Source organism: Bison bison, unplaced genomic scaffold (assembly GCF_000754665.1).
Source record: "Bison bison bison isolate TAMUID 2011002044 unplaced genomic scaffold, Bison_UMD1.0 scf7180017864135, whole genome shotgun sequence".
NCBI lineage: Eukaryota > Metazoa > Chordata > Mammalia > Artiodactyla > Bovidae > Bison > Bison bison.
In genome coordinates, this window is record NW_011494707.1 from 3,136,394 (window position 1) to 3,158,835 (window position 22,442).

The window sequence follows — 22,442 nt, forward strand, 5'->3', positions numbered from 1 at the left end:
TCTGGGAAGCAGTTCCTTGGCTTTTATTGTTAGATTAAGGAATCAGTGACCTAAAAGAGTAAAGAACTGTCCCAGAAATGAGTCGTGCACTTGACGTCTACTTAAAGCATCCAGCTACCCAGCTCCACGTGTCTCTGGGGGAGATCCCAGAACACTCAGTGTGTCCAGGTTTCAATGTGAGTATAAGCCGACAGCCCTCAGTCACGTGGGTAGTTGGAGCAGCACCACTGGGGTGGTTTGTGCTTCTACTTCTTCCAGATTAGATCTCGGGGCTCTCACAGAGCTAGGGCCCCAGCATCAGATACAGCTCAGGTCCTGGCTGACCACTTACCTACTAGCTGTGACACATGGAGGAGGTTCCTCTTTAAACGTGAGTCTTAATCTGTAAAATTGGAGTAGGAGGACCAAATTCATCCGGCAGCATGATGGTATTGTCACTTGTGTTCATGGAGATCAGCTTCCTCTTGGTCAAAGTTTGCAAGCTTGAGCTCCAACTGAGCATTACATTGGTCCCAGAGAGCAAAGTACCTGTCCTAGAGTTTTGAGTTGAGCAGCACTCACAGCTGTCAGTGAGTATTTCTTTGGAAAAGGCCCAGCCTTCTTTCCTAAGGGCACCATCAGAAAGCAGGAATTTAAAAGACAGCAAAGGCGAAGATTGTTGTGTTCAGTGTGAGCCCCAAAACCACACTCTACAAAGCAGACCATTACATATGCAGGCCAGGGCATACCTGCCATGTACGGGGAGCTCCCCAGTCTTGTGTTTGTATGTTGGGGTGGGTGCGAAGTGATGAGGAACCATCCTTTTTAATTCCAAAATCTTTATTTCAGGAAGGTGAGAAACGTCTGGGAAAATGTTCTGCTCAAGTATTTTTCAGGAATGAGAAACCCAGACCAGCCGTTAATGTGACATGTACTCAGCTCGTTAAGAAGGAGAGGAGACAGGAAGAGGATTACCAGCTCTACAAGCTCATGAAGCGACTTAAAAGCCCCTTGAACACAGTCAGCATTCCTGGTATATACCCATCTCTGGAATTTCTATATTCAGGAATGAGTGTCATTACTAAATCTCAAGAAGAATGATTATCTGAAAATTTATTTCCCAAATGGCACTTTAATGACAGAAGGTGGTTTACCTCATTATTTAAACAAAATTCAGAAGTATCCTTTTCCGGTTCTTCTCCTCCAGTACAAGATAGTGACTCCATCAGGAACTATCTGTGCCTGCCCACTTCCACCCCAGACGCGGGCAGGGCAGGAGCTCGACTCCAAAAGAGGTGGAGGTCTTTGTAACAGGACCCACACACAGAAGTGCAGTTTTCAGGGTTGAGTCCAGGAGCCAAGGAGATGTTTCTAGAGGTTTCTGGTGGTGGCTTTGGGAACTTAAAGTGATGAGACCCCATCAAGGGCCTTGGCTATGCCCAGCATCGCGTTCTGCACCAGGGCTGGGCGAGCCGACTGTCTCGGGGCCTTGCTGGGAGGCTGTAGTGGAGTCGAGCTGATCTCATTTTATCCAGAGCTAATGGGCAGTGGTGCCGTCTCTTCTGAGAAATGAACCTTGCCTCTCCAGTGACTCAGCTGAAGTGAAGCACAGCGCATTTGCTCTGGCACTCAGAGACTCAGCACTTACCGGCAAATCCAATTTCCCAAACCGCAAAGTCATCTCTGCACCTGCACTTAGGCATTAGACTTGACATCTGACCACCACAGTGCTCCCTGTGTCACTCTCTCAGCCTGCTCATTTGCCCGGAGGCTGTGAGAGACCCGTTTCAGCGTGGAGGCCCTGCGGTCCCCATTCATTACTGCGTATGTGTCCCTCCATTACAGGGGCCGAGTGTTCTGACAGACCTGGAGGTAGGATCCTGCTCTTTGCGCTTCTCAAATGCAGAGCTTGGATCGTTCTCATTATAGGTCTCTGACAACTTGGATTAAATCCTGTTCCAAAGAATCAGAATCTCATACTGTAGTAGAATTTGCTTATATTTAACTGCCTGCAATAAGGGGGCCACTGACTAATGCTTACAATCTAGTTTTTTAGGGATTGATCCCCTGCTTGGCTAAGTGCAAATGGGAAGAAAAGGGGGCTTCCCAAGTGGCACTAGTGGTAAAGAACCCACCTGCCAATGCAGGAGACATAAGAGACGCAGGTTCGACCCTTGGGTCAGGAAGATCCCCTGGAGAAGGAAATGGCAACCCACTCCAGGCTTCTTGCCTGGAGAATCCCATGGACAGAGGAGCCTGGCGGGCTACAGTCCCTAGGGTCTGTGGTCCCAGGCGAGAGTACTGGAGTGGGTTGCCATTGCCTTCTCCACGTGTTGCTATGAAGATTCAAATAATTTAATAGAGTGCACATTTTCATCAATGAAATCTACAAGTTCTCTTGTCACTTTAAATTCAGCAGAGACATTTAATGGTGCTATTTATAGCCTGTATATATAAAATTATCTGCTTATAACTGAAAAGGTTTGGTTTTGGATAAAGTGAATCAAAATCCATGTTGGAGAAGGCAATTCAACTCTCAGCAGATCCCATTATTTAATTAACCCAGGGTTTTTGACTGTTGAGCAGTTTTCTCTACAATTGGTGAGTGAGAAGATCTAATCCATTTTATATCCTTGCTCTGCACTGTTTTTCCCCTAAAAAGTAATTGTCTAGTTTTCATTATGAGTAAAACTTTCACCTTTTCTGATAAGTTCATAAACTTCCTATAGCTGAGCCCAATATGTTACATATAAAAGACTGGGGAATAACCAGCTAAAGTCCAAAGTGACTCTGCATCGATGCTAATGAATTCATGCTGGACACAAATTTGGTTGCTCTCACTATTCGCAGTATTTTGTATAACTGATTTTTCTTCTGTGGTTAATTTGTTTTATCTCAAGATTTAAACTCAGAGTGGCACTGTAGGATGAAGGAAGTCTGTCACTCCGTCTCACATGCGTGTGTGTGCACACACACGACAAAAATTCAAGGCTTAGCTCATATCTTATCTCTGTGACATTTTCCCCAACTTCTTCAGCCCAAAGAAATCTCCCCGTTCCCTGTGCCCTCCTCTCCTCTCTAATATTCCCTCTTAAGAAAGGTGTCAGCTGCCTTTCTACACTGCCAACAAGAGGAGGTAGGGTCTCTCTCTGTATTGCCCACAGCACCCAAGCAATCAGTGAATGCCTTCTGAGCTGATACTGTTGTAAATCAATCAAGTTCTACCAACACAGAGCAGAATTTATGCAAAAGATTATTTTACCAAGAAGGGTTCATTTCCTAAGTGAGCTGTTAGTATTCCTCACATATTAAATTATTATTGGGCTTTAATACAGACCAGGAATCTCTCTTTCAAACTACATAAAGGATGGTCCATGAACAGCTCATAAATAACTTGCTAAAATTAGAGTTTCTAAAAGTCACAAAAGATAATTAGTCATTGTTTTCCCTACCTATCCCAGTATCTGATATTAAGTAATTTTTAAAAAATAAATGCTGAATTTAAAAGATTACAGTTCCAAAAACAATACCCCAGGAAAAACCCACTTGGTATTTTTCATTTGGTCAAAAAAAGTGACAGATGCTGCCACTGATTGGCTTTAACGCCTAGGATCAGAGAAGGAAAAAGACATTCGCTAGATTGGTAAAGACCAGCACACTCACTGTAGAACCAAAGTAGAAAGTGATGTGGAGAATATAATGATAGATATTCCCATCTAATTAAGAGATTGAGGATTTTTAGATTAATCATTACAGCTCTTAGTGTGCATTTATGTAATACAGCAAGTAGCCCTTAAACTGTTTTATAGTAGCTTTACTTACCAGACAAGCTGAAGCATGTAAACCTCTATACACTGTAGACACAGATACGAGTCCTGTTTGACTACTGAAACTTCTAAACTTTTGTCCTATAAATGTCTTAACATGAATGCATTTTTTTTGTTCCTTCAGACAGTCATGGATATATTGCTCCATCTCTGAGACCCATCTGGGACCTAGCTTTTCTGGGCAGCTCTTATGTGATGTGGCAGAAGTCAACACCGTTTCTACACTACTACATGTCACAGATTAGCAGTGTCAAGCAGTGGGTAAGAAAAACAAAAAATTAACTTGTAACCCAAGGGGTACAACCAGTGCAATGTTCTTAGAAAAAATTAATATGAATTTCTAGATTTGTGGCAAGAGTTTTAACTGCATTTCATTCACTCAATAAATCTGTGAATGTCAGGTACTGTTTTGGGGACTGAGGATATAGCAGTGAACAAAAGACTCAAATGTAGCTATCTGTATTGGGACTAATTCTAGTGAGAGAAGATAGTGAACTGATAAATAAGAAAATGTGTATCAAATGGTGATAAGGGCTATGGAGAAAAATAAAGTAGGGAGAAGGGAAAGTGGGGCATTGAGAGAATTATACTTTGGTCTAAAGTAAGGCCCCTCTAATTTGAGCAGAGGTCCAAGAGAAGTGAGAGCGAGCCATGCCTCCAGATGAGAAGGGGTTTCAGGCAGAGGGACCCGAGGCAGCAGTGTGGCTGATGGGCTGGATGAGTCCACACAAGGCCTGGGAGGCCATCAGAAGGACCTTGTCATTTACTTACTGTAGGACTTTTTAGCAGAAGAGTGACAATCTGACTTTCAGATTGGATCATTTTGGCTGCTGTGTTGAGAACAGACTAGACAGACAAGGGTGGAAGCCGGCAGAACAAGAGAGTATTGCAGTGACCTAGGCAAAGTCTGCTGGTAACTTGCACCAGGGCGGCAGCTGTGGAGGTGGTGAGAAGCGTTTGGATTTTGAAGACGGACTAACAGTATTTGCTTATGGGCTGAATGTGGAATGTACGACAATGAGAAAAGTTGAGGATGATTCTTAGATTTGGCATGAATAACGGGAAGGCTACTTTTCATTTACAGAGGAACAGACTTGGGTAGAAATTAGCTTGATTTGGGGCATTCTAAATTCCAAATAGAGAATTTGGATAGTCCTCTGAACGTAAGAGTCTGAAGTTCAGGGGAGAGGTCTGGGTTGGTGTCAACAGCATCGTGGCTGTTTAGTCGCTCAGTTGTGTCTGATTCTGCGACCCCATGGACTGGAGCACACCGAAAGAAAAGACTCAGCCTGAGTCTTGCTCAAGCATGAGTCTTGTTTGAGCTTGCTCAAACTCATGTTCTCATCTTCAGATGGTGAAGGACAGGGAAGCCTGGCGTGCTGCAGTCCATGGGGTCGCAGAATCAGACACAACTGAGCGACGAAACAGCAACGTTGCTGTTGATACCAACCCAGACCTCTCCCCTGAACTTGAGACTCTTACGTTCAGAGGACTGTCCAAATTCTCTATTTGGAATTTGGAATGCCCCAAATCAAGCTAATTTCTACCCAAACTTGTACCCAAATTTATAACCCTGGTGCAAGTTACCAGCAGACTTTGCCTAGACTTTGACTAGATGGAACTTTGTTGGCAAAGTAATGTCTCTGCTTTTTAATATGCTGTCTAGGTTTGTCATAGCTTTTCTTCCCAGGAGCCAGTGTCTTTTAATTTCATGGCTGCAGTCACCATCTGCAGTGATTTTGGAGCCTTAGAAAATAAAGTCTGTCACTGTTTCCATTGTTTCTCTATTTGCCATGAAGTGACGGGACCAAATGCCATGATTTTCATTTTTTGAATGTTGAGTTTTAAGTTAATTTTTCCACTTTCCTTTTTCACCTTCATTAAGAGGCTCTTTAGTTCCTCTTCACTTTCCTCCATAAGAGTGGTATCATCTGTGTATCTGAGGTTGTTGATATTTCTCTCAGCAATCTTGATTCCAGCTTGTGCTTCATTCATCCCAACATTTCAATGTACTCTGCATATAAGTTACATAAGCATGGTGACAAGATACAGCCTTGACGTACTCCTTTCCCAATTTGGAACCAGTCCATTGTTCCATGTCTGGTTCTAACTGTTGCTTCTTGGCCTGCATACAGATTTCTCAGGAGGCAGGTAAGGTGGTCTGGTATTTCCATCTTGTTAAGAATTTTCCAGTTTGTTGTTGTGATCCACATAAAAACTTCAGCGTAGTCAGTGAAGCAGTAGTAGATGTTTTTCTGAAATCCTCTTGCTTTTTCTATGATGCAATAATGTTGGCGATTTGATTTCTTGGTCCTCTGCCTTTTCTAAATCCAGCTTGAACATCTGGAAGTTCTCGGTTCATGTACTATTGAAGCCTGGCTTGGAGAATTTTAAGCATTACTTTGCTAGCCTGTGAAGTGAGGGCAATTGTGAGGTAGTTTGAACATTCTTTGGCATTGTCCTTCTTTGGTATTGGAATGAAAACTGACCTTTTCCAGTCCTGTGGCCACTGCTGAGTTTTCCAAATTTGCTGGCATACTGAGGGCAGCATTTTAACACCATCATCTTTTAGGATCTGAAATAGCTCAACTGGAATTCCATCACCTCCACTAGCTTTGTTTGTAGTGATGCTTCCTAAGGCCCACTTGACTTCACATTCCAGGATGTCTGGCTCTAGGTGAGTGATCACACCATCGTGATTATCTGGGTCGTGAAGATCTTTTTTTTTTGTATAGTTCTGTGTATTCTTGCCACCTCTTCTTAATATCTGCTTCTGTTAGGTCCATACCATTTCATTCCTTTATTGTGCCCATCTTTGCATGAGCTTTTCCCTTGGTATCTCGCATTTTCTTGAAGAGATCTCTAGTCTCCTATTGTTTTCCTCTATTTCTTTGCATTGTTCACTTAGGATGCCTTTCTTATCTCTCCTTGCTATTCTTTGGAACTCTGCATTCAGATGGATGTATCTTTCCTTTTCTCATTTGTCTTTTGCTTCTCTTCTTTTCTCAGCTATTTGTAAGGCCTCCTCAGGCAACCCTTTTGCCTTTTTGCATTTCTTTTTCTTGGGGATGGTTTTGATCACTGCCTCCTGTACAGTGTTATGAACCTCCATCCATAGTTCTTCAGGCACTCTGTCTAGCAGGTCTAATCCCTTGAATCTATTTGCCACTTGTACTGTATAATCATAAGGATTTGATGTAGGTCATATCTGAATGGCCTAGTAGTTTTCCCTACTTTCTTCAATTGAAGTCTGAATTTTACAATAAGGAGTTTATGATCTGAGCCACAGTCAGCTCCCGGTTTTGTTTTTGCTGACTGTATAGAGCTTCTTCATCTTTGGCTGCAAAGAATATAATCAGTCTGATTTCGGTATTGACCATCTGGTGATGTCCACGTGTAGAGTCTTCTTGTGTTGTTGGAAGAGGGTGTTTCCTATGACCAGTGCGTTCTCTTGGCAACACTGTTAGCCTTTGCCCTGCTTGATTTTATATTTCAAGGCCAAACACAACACAGAAGGCTTTTAAAGCCACAAGAGTGGATGAGATCAGAAAATGGATGTAGACAAAGGTCATGTAAGGACTGAGTCCTGGAACACTTCTAACTTTAGAAGTTGGAGACAATAGGAAATAAAGTCTTTCAAGGATGAGGGCTGATTGTTTCAAATTTTCCTAGGAAGTCAAGGAAGATGAGGACCAAGAATTGGCCATTTGATATAGGCAGTTGGCAAGCTTATCAAGAGTTGTCTCACTGGCACAGTGTGGGTGAAATCTTGACTGGAGCAGGGTAAGGAAAGAATGGGAATGGAAATGGACACTCCTTGTCTCAAGGAATTTAGCTATAAAGGGGAATTTTTTAAAAAAGAGACTGGCACTGGAGGGTGGGTCACATGGGTTTTCTGTTGTATTTTCAGGTGGGGAGGTTTAGCAACATATTTGTATGTTGATGAGAAAAATCCAGTAGAGAGGGGTGAAGGAGAACTGTAGGGAAGAGAAGGAAGACTTGATGGACTTAGTATCTTTGGAGAGATATAGAGAGGATAAGGTCAATCCAGGAGAAGACCTTGGTCAAGGGCACAGGGTTCACCTGGAGAAATGCAGACAGGTGTGGCACAGATGCTGCTGGGAGGGCTGATGTCATGTGGCAGCTTGTGGAAGTTCTATTCTGTCTCTTCTCAGTGAAAAATGAGGGAAAGTCACCAGCTGAGAGCAAGGATGAGACAGGAGGTGATGGGGTGTGTGTGTGTGTTTGTGGGGGTTGAGGGGGAGTCGTGGATTTGAGCATCACACAGCTCTGCAGGCCCTAGGTCTGTGGTCATGAACTGAAAGTAGGGCCAGTCTTCCTCAGCTGGTTGGGTGTTCTCTGGTGGCTCAAATGGTAAAGAATCTGCCTGTGATGCAAGAGATCCGGGTTTGATCCCTGAGGAGGAAATGGCAACCACTCCAGTATTCTTGCCTGGAGAATCCCATGGACAGAGGAGCCTGGTGGGCTACAGTCCTTGGGTTCGCAGAGTTGGATACAACTGAACGATTACTGGGTGTGGACATGGAGAAGGCTGAGGTGGGGTTTTCTCAGCCAATTATGTGCAGGAAGCGGAGGGGCATTTCCAGAGTAAACAATATCAACTATTCTGCAGGAGGCAACTGAGCCAACTTTAAGTACAGATTTCTAAAAATCATTTTCTTCTCGGGTGGGTGAAGCAGTGGATTCGCTGTGGATTGCTCAGTGAGTATCTTCTGAGGACAAGGATTTGCCCAGCATCCAGTCAGCATTATTAATGCCAGTAAGAGCTTGGTGTGCCTTTCAAAGGTCACTTGTAAAGTGGACAACTGTTTGAAATGTATTTTCTTTACTTATTGAAATGAACACATTTCTTTCCCCTATAGAGCACTTTTTAATAGAGATGACCATTTAACTGAGAGTTGTTACATTAGGGGTCTGGATACAGCACTAAATCTTTCGTTAGGTCACTTTCTCTCATTTATCAAGACAGTCGTATCCTCAACACAAGACTTTAACTGAGAAGTTAGGGGAAATTTTTTGTTTAGTGTAGAAAATGGTGTCAAAGTAATATAAATAATTTTAATGAGTGTCAGAGGAAAACTCAATAGGAAGAGAGTAACAGAGACAAAACAGAAAAATTAGTATCTTTTAATGGCAGTGTTTTCCATTTTTTGCATTTGTGTATCTCACATCACCAAAGTCACCACCAGTTTTTGCTGTGGTTCAAAAACAGCAGCTCCATTTCTGGCTCATTCTAGCCAGTCTTGATGTCTATCATCTGTCCATCAATATCCTTTAACCAGCCTACAAAGTGGGAAAGTGGGGACAAATATAACTGTAGGGTTAGGGAAATCAAACACAGGGGGAGAATGGTCACTGAGTAGTTTTAGATTTTTACTCTGTGGTATTTTAGATAAATAATAATTGAATGTGCAACTGCTTGCTGGGTCACCTGAGGCAAATCACTTCTCTTAGGACTATGAAATGAAGATTAACAAACTTATTTAGATTTATGTTAGCTTCAATACTGAAGCAACTTGGAAATTTGGTTTAAGGTTGATAGCATTTCAGATTGTTGTTGCTTTACTGAGTTATGTCTGACTCTTTTGTGACTCCATGGACTGTACCCTGCCAGGTGCCTCTGTCCATGGAATTCTCCAGGGAAGAATACTGGAGTGAGTTGCCATTAATTTCTCTAGGGGAATCTTCCTAACCCAGGGATTGAACTCATGTCTCTTGAATTGGCAGGTGGATTCTTTACCACTGAGTCACCTGGGAAGTCCACATTTCAGATCAGAGCTATCTTATTTTTACAGGCAGTCTCCCATCCAAGTACTAACTGGGCCAGACCCTTGTTAGCTTAGCTTCCAAGATTAGAGTTCTCTTAAAGAAAAGTATGCACTAACCCTCATAGATTTTCAAATTCTATTTGGTAGCCACTAAAGATTTTTGTGATCTTTCAGAAAAAAAAACAAAAAACAAAAACAAAACCAGCAAGAAGCAAAACAAGCAACATTTTTTTTTTAAAAAGTCACCAAGATCAGAAAGTCTCGGGACTGTCCCTAGGAGACTACAGCCAGGAAGGCAGGGCTGACAAAGCCAAGACAGAGAAGCAAGGAGTGACTGGAGGGGCCCCGTGGCCCAAGGTAGCTCAGGAAACTACAAGGGTTATAGTTTTACTGAAAGCTTTCTGGGTGGGAATTACTATCTGTACACTCAGGGATGAACTCACCTTTTAATCCAATTGTGTAAGGAAGTGCAGCTTTAGAAACTCACAGCCTCAAGCAAACACAGCCTGAGAGAAAGTGGGCTAAGAAAGCCGAACTACAAATATAAGACCCATCTTCCTGGCAGTTACTGCCTTACAACTGAAGAACAGACGTCATTCTCAGACCATGAGGACCAAACCAAGGGCAGCGGAAATATCTGTTGACCAGGGAGAAAAAAAAAGATACAGACCTACTGACATCCTTAGCTTTACTTTTCTCAATTCACATTAAAGGCTGTTACTTTTCTAGCATTGTTCCAAATGATATTAGTACTAGCTATTGTCGGCACCTCAAACTACCTAACCAGTAGCAGTCAGTCAGTCAGTACAGGTCTTCACACTAACTAGAGGCCCCCATTGGCCAACAACAGTATATTACAGAAACCATCTTACTTACCTTTTTTATTCCGCTAAGAAAACCACTATTGACCTAAATGTAAAACATGACACCATAAAATTCCTTGAAAAGAATGCAGGCAAAACATCCTCTGATAAAAGTTGTAGCAAAAATTTCTTCAGTCAGTCTCCCAAGGCAACAGAAATAAAAGCAAAAATAAACAATTGGGACCTAATCAAACTTAAAAGCTTTGCATAGCAAAGGAAACCATAAACAAAATGACAACCTATGGAATGGGAGAAAATATTTGCAAATAATGCAACTGACAAGGGCTTCATTTCTAAAATGTACAAACAGTTCATATAACTCAATATAAAAAAAAAACAGACCCCCAAAAAATAAGCAAAAGAGGTAAATAGACATTTCTCCAAGGAGGACATGCAGATGGCCAACAGGCACATGAAGAGATGCTCAATCAGTTCAGTCGCTCAGTCGTGTCCCACTCTTTGCGACCCCATGAATCGCAGCACGCCAGGCCTCCCTGTCCATCACCAACTCCCAGAGTTCACTCAAATTCATGTCCATCGAGTTGGTGATGCCATCCAGCCATCTCATCCTCTGTTGTCCCCTCTTCCTCCTGCCCCCAATCCCTCCCAGCATCAGGGTCTTTTCCAATGAGTCAACTCTTCGTATGAAGTGGCCAAAGTACTGGAGTTTCAGCTTCAGCATCAGTCCTTCCAATGAACACCCAGGACTGATCTTGCTAGTTTATTACAGAAATGCAAATTAAAACTACAGTGAGGTACCACCACACACTTCTCAGAATGGCCATCACATTTTAAATGTCTACAAATAGAAATTCTGGAGATTTAGAGAAAAGGAAACCTCCTAAAACTGTTGGTGGGAATGTAAGTTGATTCAGCCACTATGGAAAACAGTATGGAGGTTCCTTAGAAAACTAAGGAATAGAAAACTAAAAATAGAATTACCATATGATCCAGCAGTTCCACCCCTGGACATATATCCTGAGAAAACCATCATCCAAAAAGATACTCATGCTCACAGCAGCATTATTTATAATATAGCCAAGACATGGAAGCAACCTAAAATGTCCATCAACAGATGAATAAAGAGGATGTAGTATAGATACACAGTATTAGTCATAAAAAAGAAATGAAATTGTGCCATTGGCAGCTTCATGGATGGACCCAGAGATTATCATACTAAGTGAAGTCAGTCAAATACCATACAGTACCACTTATATGACGAATCTAAAATATGATACAAATGAACTTATTTATGAAACAGAAAGACTCACATAGAAAACAAACTTATGGTTACCAAAGGGGAAAGGGGTAGGAGAGGGGTAAATTAGCAGATACAAACTACTATATATAAAATAACCAACAAGGACCTACTGCAACATAGGAAGAAGAATATGTATATCCATGTATAACTGAGTCACCTGGCTATACACAGAAACTAGCAACACTGTAAATGAACTACACTCAATTAAAAAAGTTTTCATAGCATATACTAATAACCTAAGCCTGCTGCTAAGTCGCTTCAGTCGTGTCCGACTCTGTGCGACCCCAGAGACGGCAGCCCACCAGGCTCCCCCGTCCCTGGGATTCTCCAGGCAAGAACACTGGAGTGGGTTGCCATTTCCTTCTCCAATGCATGAAAGTGAAAAGTGAAAGTGAAGTCGCTCAGTCGTGTCCAACTCTTGGCGACCCCATGGACTGCAGCCTTCCAGGCTCCTCCGTCCATGGGATTTTCCAGGCAAGAGTGCTGGAGTGGGATGCCATTGCCTTCAACCTAAGCCTACCTATTCTCTACTAAAACCACCCTGGTTCTGCCAGGGATCATTCCTTTTTTAGAGGTGAGCAGGGCAGTAGCGGGTAGGGTGGGTCCTGAGTAAGGAAACCAAACACTTCAGTCTGTCTCTAGGAAGATTACGGTGCTGAATTATCAGAAAATGTGACAGTAGGTCATCAGTTTGGACTAAGGTTTTGACATATGTGATGATTTCAACAAAACTAAGGGATTATTTCTGAATAATATTAAAAATGATGGCTTTCTGGCAGACAGAGCCCTAGGTGTGGGCAGTGCACCCTGGATACTTTGCCAGGTTCATGGATGTGCCTTGTCTGGGCTGCAGTTCTTTAATAAGCCTAATTTCAATCACTTTATTTAATTAAATGTAGAGAGTGTCCAAGCATTACAATAACCCAAATTTTTGTTTGGATTATTAACTGGATTAATTGGAATGCCATCGTTTATTTCAGGCCTTTTCCCATTTTGCCATAAATCTGGAGATTGCCACTTTCCTTCAGAAATGCTATTTTCAAAAACAAAGAGGCACTGCCCTGAAAACATACATATAAGACCAGTTTTTTTTTTAATTAATTTATTTAAATTGGAGGCTAATTACTTTACGGTATTGTAGTGGTTTTTGCCATACACTGACATGAATCAGCCATGGGTGTACATGTGTTCTGTGATTGATCCAGGCCCACTCTTTTTCCCTTATCCCTCCCTCCCTTTCTCGACCTGATGGAAATTTCATGGCTTGTAAAAAATCTTCATCCTGAACCCCCCAGACCAATTTTTTTAGCTGTAGAAATATATGGTAAACAGATCTCAAGAAATTGTGCAGGCAGCACAGAAGTCTGAGACAAGAATTACGCAGCACAGCAGCTAGCTGTGTCAATAGAGCCCAAGGTCAAGATCGCCACCAAATGAGTCAAACAGGCTAACTCCAACCCCAAAGCCAGCAATGCCCAACTGACAACTGGGGCCTCCAGAAGCTGTTCCTTTGTAGAAAAGAGACTCTACATGTTCTCTTAGGAATTCTCTGACTGTGCAGTCTGTCTTTTGGATATGTGCTTTTACCATTCATGGGTACGCTGCGAGGCAGAAGGCAAACCTACCCAATGATGAAAAGCATCACAGAAAAGCAGTCAATTTGTGATTGATCCAGGCCCACTCTTTTTACCTTATCCCTCCCTCCCTTTCTCCACCTGATGGAAATTTCATGGCTTGTAAAAAATCTTCAACAGTTTAAGCAAAGGGAAGACAGAATGTAGTATCAAGCCCTTTTTGTTTTTGCTTTTTCATATTCTTAAATAGTCTCAATGAAAGCCTGGTGGATTAAAATCACAATCCAAATTAGTTTAAATATTTCTTCCTTTTTTTTTTTTTTAACTAAAGGGATAAGCTCTTTTGTAGCCCAAGCGGTTACTGTCAAAATACAGGAAATTGATTTAGTCACTCATAACATTTATAAAAATCAAATGAATAAAAGAGATGTGGGAGACTGCCTGCTTACCTGGAAAATGTGCTGATTTTAGAAGCAGTGTGGTAAAACGTGAAGGATGTGGGTGATGGAGTCCATAGATTTATCTGGGTTTGAATCCCCATTTATCACCTACTAGCTGTAACCTCACGTTACCTTCCCTATAAAACTAGGGTTTACCTGGTTGCTCAGATGGTAAAGAATCTGCTTGCAAAGCAGGAGACCCAGGTTTGATCCCTGGGTTGGGAAGATCCTCTGGAGAAAGGAATGGCAACCCACTCCAGGACTCTTACCTGTAAAACCCCATGGACAGAGGAGCCTGGTGGGCTACAGTCCATGGGGTTGCAAAGAGTCGGACACTACTGAGTGACTACCACTACCATAATACATATTCTTGCAGGATGGGAGAATTCCATGAGAAAATGTATGAAATAAATGCCTAGCACAGTACTTGGCCACAGTGGCCTTCGAGAAATCCTGGTTGCCCTGCCCTTGTCTTAACTGCCTGGCATAGCAGGTCTACATATCAGCTTGAGGTGCATATATGAGTATCAACAGATTCTCCCTATCCTCATAGACCTTAGTCTCCATGAAAACCTGTAAGTATTAGAAAAAGTGATAGAAAGATCTTACTAGATTTTCCTGACTTGGTGGCAAAACAGTAAGAATCTATGACTTCTACATCTTGATGTAGGATAGCACCAAAGGAGATGAGGCTAGACTCAAAGAGGTGGCAGGTGATTCAAGGCACCCATTGAAGAAGTTATGTAAGACGAGCCTTCCAAATTCTGAGCTAATATAAACCTATCCTATCTGTTGCACTAAATCTTTTTTTCTTCTTTCAGAAAACAAATGATGATGCAATTGATTTTGATTATACTGTTCTACTCCATGAATTCTCAACACAGGTAAAACATAATGGTACACAGAATTGCTTAAACCAGAAGTTTTGGCAGATCATAATCTTTTAGAACTCTTGTTCCCCAGGAAATTATTCCCTGCCGTATTCACTTGGTCTGGTACCCCAGCAAACCACTGAAAGTGAAGTACCACTGCCAAGAGCGACAGACACCAGAAGAGGCCTCTGGAACTGAAGAAGGATCGGCTGTGGCACTGACGGAGCTTAGTAATTTCTGAAAAGCAAGAAAAACCTGTCTATACCACATTCTAAACAAAATGACTGTACTCTGCATTAAATAGCCTAAATCATTATTCTAGTAAAACAGCCAAGTATAAGGCAATCTAATAATTTAGGAAAGCCTGTGATTACAAATAAATATTCAAACATTAAAATATATTGGGATTTTTATTTCTTGATGGGTATGGTTTAGTTTTTAACTCGGAATAGGTGCATACTGAACTCTGCTCAGTGACTCCACAGGTTCCTCAGGGTTTCAGCCCCGAAGTATAAAATCTAGTTAATTAGTATATACCACAGCTGGACTAATAAGTATTTATAACAAAACTGATGGTCGCATCTCTAAATCTGCATTTCTCAGTAGTTTTAACATATTGCAGGCAACTAATGTGTATTGTTAAATTGCTTCTATCTAGTATGTAAAGACATGGACTCTTACAAAAGAAAACAGGAATTATACTATTGTTTTTTAGCAGGTACAGTTTATGTACTGCTCCATTTAAAACCCCAACCCTTTGCATTCATCTTCTCAACATCCACTGGATTTAAGAATGATAAGTTTTCCAAAGCACTGGAAACAGTCATTTAAAGAAAATATCAGATCCCCAACATACATGATAATGCAGAGAAGATACTTTAAGATTTCAAATGCAGAGAAAATACTTTAAGATTTCGAACAATCTAGTGATAGATAAAGTAGTAAGCTCCTCTAACTGGTTTCCTAAATATTTACCAAAAAAAAAAAAAGTGCCAAGAGCATTGCGAGCACATTCAGTGTCCTGTGATTTCTAAACTTTCAGTGTCATGTTAAGAAAGGGGTTTCATCTTTCTTGTCTCAACTTTCTAAGTCCTCTCATCCTTGTAAAGGCATTTTTAAGTAGTGAGATTAGCCTCACAAATGTAACCTTTAATCCAACCAGGTAAGGAATCTAAGGTAACCTTTTAACAGATTTCAGGGACTTCAGTGTGGCTCACTGTGATTGCAAAAGGCAGTGGGGCGAGGTCTGTGTGTGGACTTCCCTATGGCTCAGATGGTAAAGAATCTGCCTGCAATGCAGGAGATCTGGGTTCGATCCCTGGTTCAGGAAGATCCCCTGGAGAAGGAAATAGCAATCCACTCCAGTGTTCTTGCCTGGAGAATCCCATGGACAGAGGGGTCTGGCGGGCTACAGTCTATGGGATCACAAAGAGTTGGACATGACTAAGTGACTAACACACACATATAAAATAGATTATAAAGGTGAATTCTACCCTTACAACATACAAAAAAATTACCTAATTTATAGATTTACACAATCCACAAAAGTTAAGCCTACTAAAAGTTTCTCAATATCACCATTAGAACATCTTTTCTAGCACAAACTCTGTAATTGCTGACTTGATTTTGCTAGCTAACAATGGAGGAAAATTACTTTATCTGCCTTGACATAAAATGAAAACCTCTAAATTCCCTAAGCCCTCTTTTCATTTAGAGTCTAAAGAATTCTGAGTCACTCTGACACAATGACAGTTATAGGCAGCATCACATTCATCTTCCTAATCTCTTTCCAATTTTCAAAAATTTTAAGACATACAAGATAACACCAGGATTAAGTTCTTCTGAAAGTCATTTGGAAGTTTCTATGTTGGCCCTCGAATGAGAGTCCTTCATGACATAATGAGTTTATTACACTAATTTCTCTCAACTTAGGAAATTCTATGACCTGTTCTGTGACCTTTCCTAACTTTCAAAGTGCTACAACCACATAACATGCTGCCTGGCACTTATGGATAAATGAATGAATGCTCACAATAAACTGCCTGTGAAAACATTAACTATTTCAATGATGCATTAGTTTTATTTGAAGACATTTTAAGCAGCAATTAAAGCTCAAATTCAAAAATTCACACTTTTGGCAATGCAAGTAGATGTTTTCTACAAAGGGATTTTTTCCTATATGTCACAATTTACTGCGTAACCTGGAGGCTGCCTTGGTTAACTGGCATCAACTTTAAGACCCATCCATATTTCAAAAGTATTAAAATATGAAAAACTCTATAACTTCAGTATTAAATTTTAGTGGGACTTGCCTGGTGGTCCAGTAGCTAAGACTCTGTGCTCCCAGTGCAAGGGGCCTGGGTTTGCTCCCTGGCCAGAGGACTGATCCCATGTGCTGCAACTAAAAGTTGCAAGCCACAACAAAGACCAAAGATCCTGAGTGCCGGAACTAAGACCCGGCCGTCACAGCGACAGTGTAGTGACTTCACAACCTAAGTGTAAGAGTGAGCGAGGAGGAAGGCAGAATAGAAAATCGACTGTGTATCTTACAGATAAAGTTACCAAGCTAAGAACTAACAGCCCAAAATCTACCACCACACAAACATTAACAATATGACACACGTGAACATTTCACGTTTCAGAGGTACCGGTGATACTGCAGGGGTCTTTAACCGTGCCTGTACATTAGAATACGCTGGAAAACCTTTGCTCTTGATCCAAAGAAGCAGCAGTACCTAAGGGTTGGCCTGGATATTTTTTAAAGCTCCACAAGGAATTTTTAATTCCTAGCCCTGCTGCCAGGGTTGGGAATCAGGGTGATTCTACTGTCTAGCACTGCTACCATTCTCCAAAGCAAATAACACTGTCTTTCTTTAAATTAGCCAACAATTATCCTAAGAGCAGGATAAAAGAAACCCTTATTTATAAATGCTGTCATTAATTTTTTCCTTCTGCAGACTTTGGCTGGTAATGTGGTCTTTACCAACTATAACCAAACTGAGTCAACAAAAGATGTTGGTTCTGGTCTTGGATGGGTTCCTATGAGATCTTATTCTTGTTTTTTGGATGAGCCAATTCTGAACAATATAGCAGAACTTCCTGGCAAAGTCCAATATACCCTAGAAACAAAAGCTTAGCATTTGTCTTTCATAATCTCAACACAGTATGTGATACATTCCAACAGACTCAAATTCAACTAACATTTACTGCGTGGATGAAACAGACTACCCAACAACCCTGTAAGTAGTATTTTATTATTTCCAAACTGTAGAAACATTAAAATGAACTCAGACAAGCATATGCAAGGGTCTGTTTTTTGCCTCACAGGTCTGTAAAAAAGCAACATTTATACCCCTGAAAACAAGCAGTTACAAATGTGTATAAACCACAAACTTATACCATCAGCTCTATATAAAACAGCTAGAAATTTAGCTAGCATTTTAATACCCCAATGAAGAATCTGAAAAACATTCTCCATTAAGATCATATGGAATCCTTTTTTGTTTAAAAAAAAAATTTATCCCCATGACTCATTTATTTTAGAACTGGAAGTCTGTGCCTTTTAACCTCAGTCAGCGATTTCACTGCCCTCCCCGCCCCTTTTAACCACCACCTACTTCTCTGCTCTCTGAGTCTATGAGACTTAGTTTTGTCATGTTTGTTCATTTGTTTTGATTTTTAGATCCACATATAAGTAAAATCATATAGTATCTGTCTTTAACTTATTTCACTTGGCATAATACCATGTAGGGCCATCCAGGTTGTCACAAAGGAACCCCACTCTTAAACAAAAAAAGTGACACTCTAAGAAGTATCATGATATATGCAATTCACTTTCAAGTAGTCAGCAAAACAATATTTTTTTAAAGAATGGATGTGACACAGATGGACACCAAACAGCAAATATGACAAATTATTATCTGATAAACACTCTTAACAAAACCTCACTGTTCGGTCTAGACGGATGGTATATGGCTGTTCTTTCTACTGTGTTTTCAGCTTTTCTGTATACTGAAAATTCTTATGCTGAAAAATCTGCATGTTTATATATGTTCTAAGCTTATAAGTAGAACAGAAATAAGTCTCCTCTCTCAAATAAATATTAAATATATTTTGATAATAACCATATTTTTTATTTCGGTATAAAACCAATCAACAGAGTTGAGATATACACAGAATTAACCTTTATATAATAGAAACTCCTGAATATATAGGAAGGGCTTCTAAAGTTACTTGTTTTCAGTCTGAATTTATTCCACTGGAATCCATTAAAGTATCCAAACTTGCAGATACAGTTAAAGTTTGTCAACAAAGTGAGAAAAATTAGTTCTTGGCTTTTCCTTTTTTTACAGGAAGTTGACCTGTAGCTTCCAAATACTTATTAATGAGTTCTTCTTGTGTAGCTGGTGAACATGGCTGATATCTGCAATACTCCATTGTATATTCTCCCTTCCCCTGGGGATTCAAAACAAAATCAAAAAGATTTTAAAAAACCAGACCTCCAAAAACTATCAAGTAAAGAAATTCATGCACAGCCAAGATTTCACAAAGATGATCATTTTGTAGGATGACCTCTTGAAGAGCACTGAAGTAAAATTTAAACACCTGCTTACCTCTGTGCATGACCTAAGTTCCGTAGAATAACCAAACATATTATTCAGAGGGACCTGAAAACAAGCAGCAAATACTTCAGCATTACTTATTGGAAAATATTTGAGAAAAACACAGAAGCCTTAGCCATTTAACTCCTTTAGACTCAGGTATCTACTAGTAACTCTTGGTTTAAAAGAATTAGAAGCCAAAGAAAAACTTTTTTGTTTTATTGCGAATAGAAACCCAATTTGAAGATAATTTCATTTGACAGTCACAACTAGCAAATTGATCTTTCAGTTTCACGGAATGGACACCACTGACAGCTTTCCCCCTCATCCCCACTCCACATGGCTGCAGCTCAAGCACTCAAGTGTTTCTTCTGTGAAAAGGTGAATATTAATACAGCTTTTTTCTGGACTCCTCAATGATATGCCCACAGTAATGTCTTCTAGGAGACCTTAGGTAATATGACTAAACCCTTTCTCCCATGAACTTTAAGTCAAGTAAAGCAAAGGAGATAAATATCCTAGTAAATTAGAACATAAGAAAACAGCTATGTAAATAAAGCTATCATGAGGGAGAAGGGTAATTGTACATCTAAGAAAATGACATACAAAAGGCGTACGTGAAATGAATCTCATTTTTACCTTTTACACTTAAAGAGATGCTCTAACAGCGAAGTATAGAAATTGACACACACATATATAAGCACAAATTCAACACTTGAATAGCCAGGGAAATGTGCCAATTTGCTCTACAATTTCCAAACACAAAAGCTAATCCTGGTTTTCTCCTGTGGATAATAAAAGCAAGGTTGTCAGTGACTAGCAGTACTTACGTCTGCATACAGTGTAAAATAGTCCTCAATTCCATCTTGTCCTGTGATGACCCCGTGGCGTCGGTTAATTCCTGCAATCACTGGTCCCTGAAATTCATTTGGGGCTATAACTTCCACCGACATAATAGGCTCAAGAATACATAATGCTGTATTTGCCAGGGCTGGAGTTTAAAAAAATAAATAATACATCGCTTTATTAATCTTTAAACAAACTGGAACTCCTTCCTTACCCAGATGTACAAAAGGGAGATGGAAAGTACTCTCCCAAAGGTACACACAAAAATGATAAGATTAAAATATTGATCTGGACTCATTTTTCTAGCAGCAGTAGCAGCCACTCTTAAATGGAATTTCCAGAAAGACAACACTTAATTCTAATATTAGTATTTCCATTACCATATTTTTATCCTTAAAAATCATGAGGTTGCAGAGAATAATATAAAAGGGGTCTTAGAACAACATTCAATAAAGTCCTTTCCCACTTAAATTATGCAGTTAACGGTCACTAATTCTTTCTGAGATCCTCACTAGCTGTTGAGTCTCTGACCTAGACAAATCAACCCTTTCCTGTTGGTCCCTGGCAGACATTTACACTTGGAGACAATAATCAAGTCAGGCCTGAGATCTGTCTAGGCTAAACAATTTCAATACCTGATTGAGAGCTAGAAATACAAGTTTCTGCTTTCTACTCTGCCTCTAATAAGTGACATGCCTTTTGGAAAAACACAATCAATCCAGGTATTGAGCTTCTTTACCAACAAAATAAAGACACTGGCTGAGAGGCTAATGGCCATTTAAGCACCATACCCCAATGTGAATGTCCACACTTATTTTGTTTTAGTCCCACTTAGTACATAACCAGAATACTTCTTACTGTAACAGATGCTTAAGGGACAAATGTAACCATGTGGAGAGAATGTAACTTCCAACACTCAAATTTAATATGGACATTATGACAGTGTGGAATAATACTTCAGCCTCAGACTGGATGGATTATCTTTAAAGACTTGAAGCAGGATGTCCCTGGTGGTACAGTGGGTAAGAATCTGCCTGCCAATGCAGGGGATGCAGGTTTGATCTGATCTGGGAAGATTCCAAATGCCACGGAACAACTAGGCCCGTGGGCCACAACTACTGAGAACACACGCTGCCCTTACTGCAGCTGCTGAGCCTGCAGCCGCGCTCCGCAAGAGAAGCTCCGCAGTGAGAAGCCTGTGCACACACCAACAGCAGCCCCCTCAGTGCAACCAGAGAAAGCCCGCACAGCAACGGAGAGCCAGCACGGCCCCAGATAAATAAAGCACGGAAAGATGACAAAGAAATATGTAATTTTTCAAAAAATTATTAATTTCCCAAGCATTAATTCTGTTTATAATAAACTAGTCAGCAATTATTCTTGTATATTCCTTAAACCACTTGTTCTAAAGATACTACTAACTTAAGTGCAATACTTAGAACAGCCATTTAATATACTTGCATTTCTTTGAAATATTTTCTAGTTCAATCATATCTTAGCTCAGACCTACCTCTGACTCATTAGTCCTAATTAGTGAGTTTTGATTTCAAAAGAGGGATAAGTGAGCTCTGCAGATTACTCAGGGTCATTAGTGAAGCCCTGCAGAATTCTATGTAGACATCTAAAGCAGTTTAGACTAAAAATTCTAGACTATGGAAGCAGCTCTATTTCTTGTAACTTCTTGGGTTACCACAATGGCTGGGCTTTCTTGGCTCTGCTGCTGCTAAGTCGCTTCAGTTGTGTCCGACTCTGTGCGACCCCATAGATGGCAGTCCACCAGGCTCCCCCGTCCCTGGGATTCTCCAGGCAAGACCACTGGAGTGGGTTGCCATTTCCTTCTCCAATGCATGAAAGAGAAAAGTGAAAGTGAAGTCGCTCAGTCGTGTCTGACTCTTCGTGACCCCATGGACTGCAGCCCATTAGGCTCCTCCATCCATGGGATTTTCCAGGCAAGAGTACTGGAGTGGGGTGCCATCGCCTTCTCTGTCCTTGGCTCTAAATAAATGTAACTAATGCAGAACCCAGGTGGTGCTAGTGGTAAAGAACCCACCTGTCAATGCAAGAGACAGGAGATGCAGGTTTGATCCCTGGGCTGAGAACATCCCCTGGAGGGCATGGCAACTGACTCCAGTATTCTTGCCTGGAGAATCCCATAGATAGAGGAGCCTGGTGGGCTATACAGTCCATGGGGTTGCAAAGACTCAGACATGACTGAGCACACACCCACAGAGGGACCCAGAAAGAGGGATGTGAACAGACATATTTAGTTACATATTATCTAGTGTTTTCAAAAGGTCAGTAATATAAAAGAGCTAAAGTGTGAAAGAGTCATCATATCCTAAAGGGAAAGAAGGGGCCAAGTATACAGTCCTCCCTTAACTGTTGAGGGC

The 22,442-nt window shown here is 40.8% G+C and overlaps 2 protein-coding genes across 2 annotated transcripts in view; one reads left to right on the forward strand and one right to left on the reverse strand.

Annotated features, from left to right (window-relative positions):
* RARRES1 (retinoic acid receptor responder (tazarotene induced) 1) overlaps window positions 1-15,006 on the forward strand; it is a 41,680-nt gene extending 26,674 nt beyond the window's left edge. Inside the window, exons 7-10 of the mRNA XM_010839903.1 lie at window positions 829-1,012; window positions 3,931-4,067; window positions 14,555-14,617; window positions 14,697-15,006. Of these exons, the coding sequence (XP_010838205.1) occupies window positions 829-1,012; window positions 3,931-4,067; window positions 14,555-14,617; window positions 14,697-14,846 (534 nt within the window). The 3' untranslated portion in view covers window positions 14,847-15,006. The remainder of the gene's footprint in view (window positions 1-828; window positions 1,013-3,930; window positions 4,068-14,554; window positions 14,618-14,696) is intronic.
* A 3,714-nt stretch (window positions 15,007-18,720) lies between these two features.
* GFM1 (G elongation factor, mitochondrial 1) overlaps window positions 18,721-22,442 on the reverse strand; it is a 50,863-nt gene continuing 47,141 nt past the window's right edge. The window contains exons 16-18 of the mRNA XM_010839856.1: window positions 20,037-20,197; window positions 19,219-19,272; window positions 18,721-19,060 (exon numbers count right to left, since the gene is read on the reverse strand). Of these exons, the coding sequence (XP_010838158.1) occupies window positions 18,929-19,060; window positions 19,219-19,272; window positions 20,037-20,197 (347 nt within the window). The 3' untranslated portion in view covers window positions 18,721-18,928. The remainder of the gene's footprint in view (window positions 19,061-19,218; window positions 19,273-20,036; window positions 20,198-22,442) is intronic.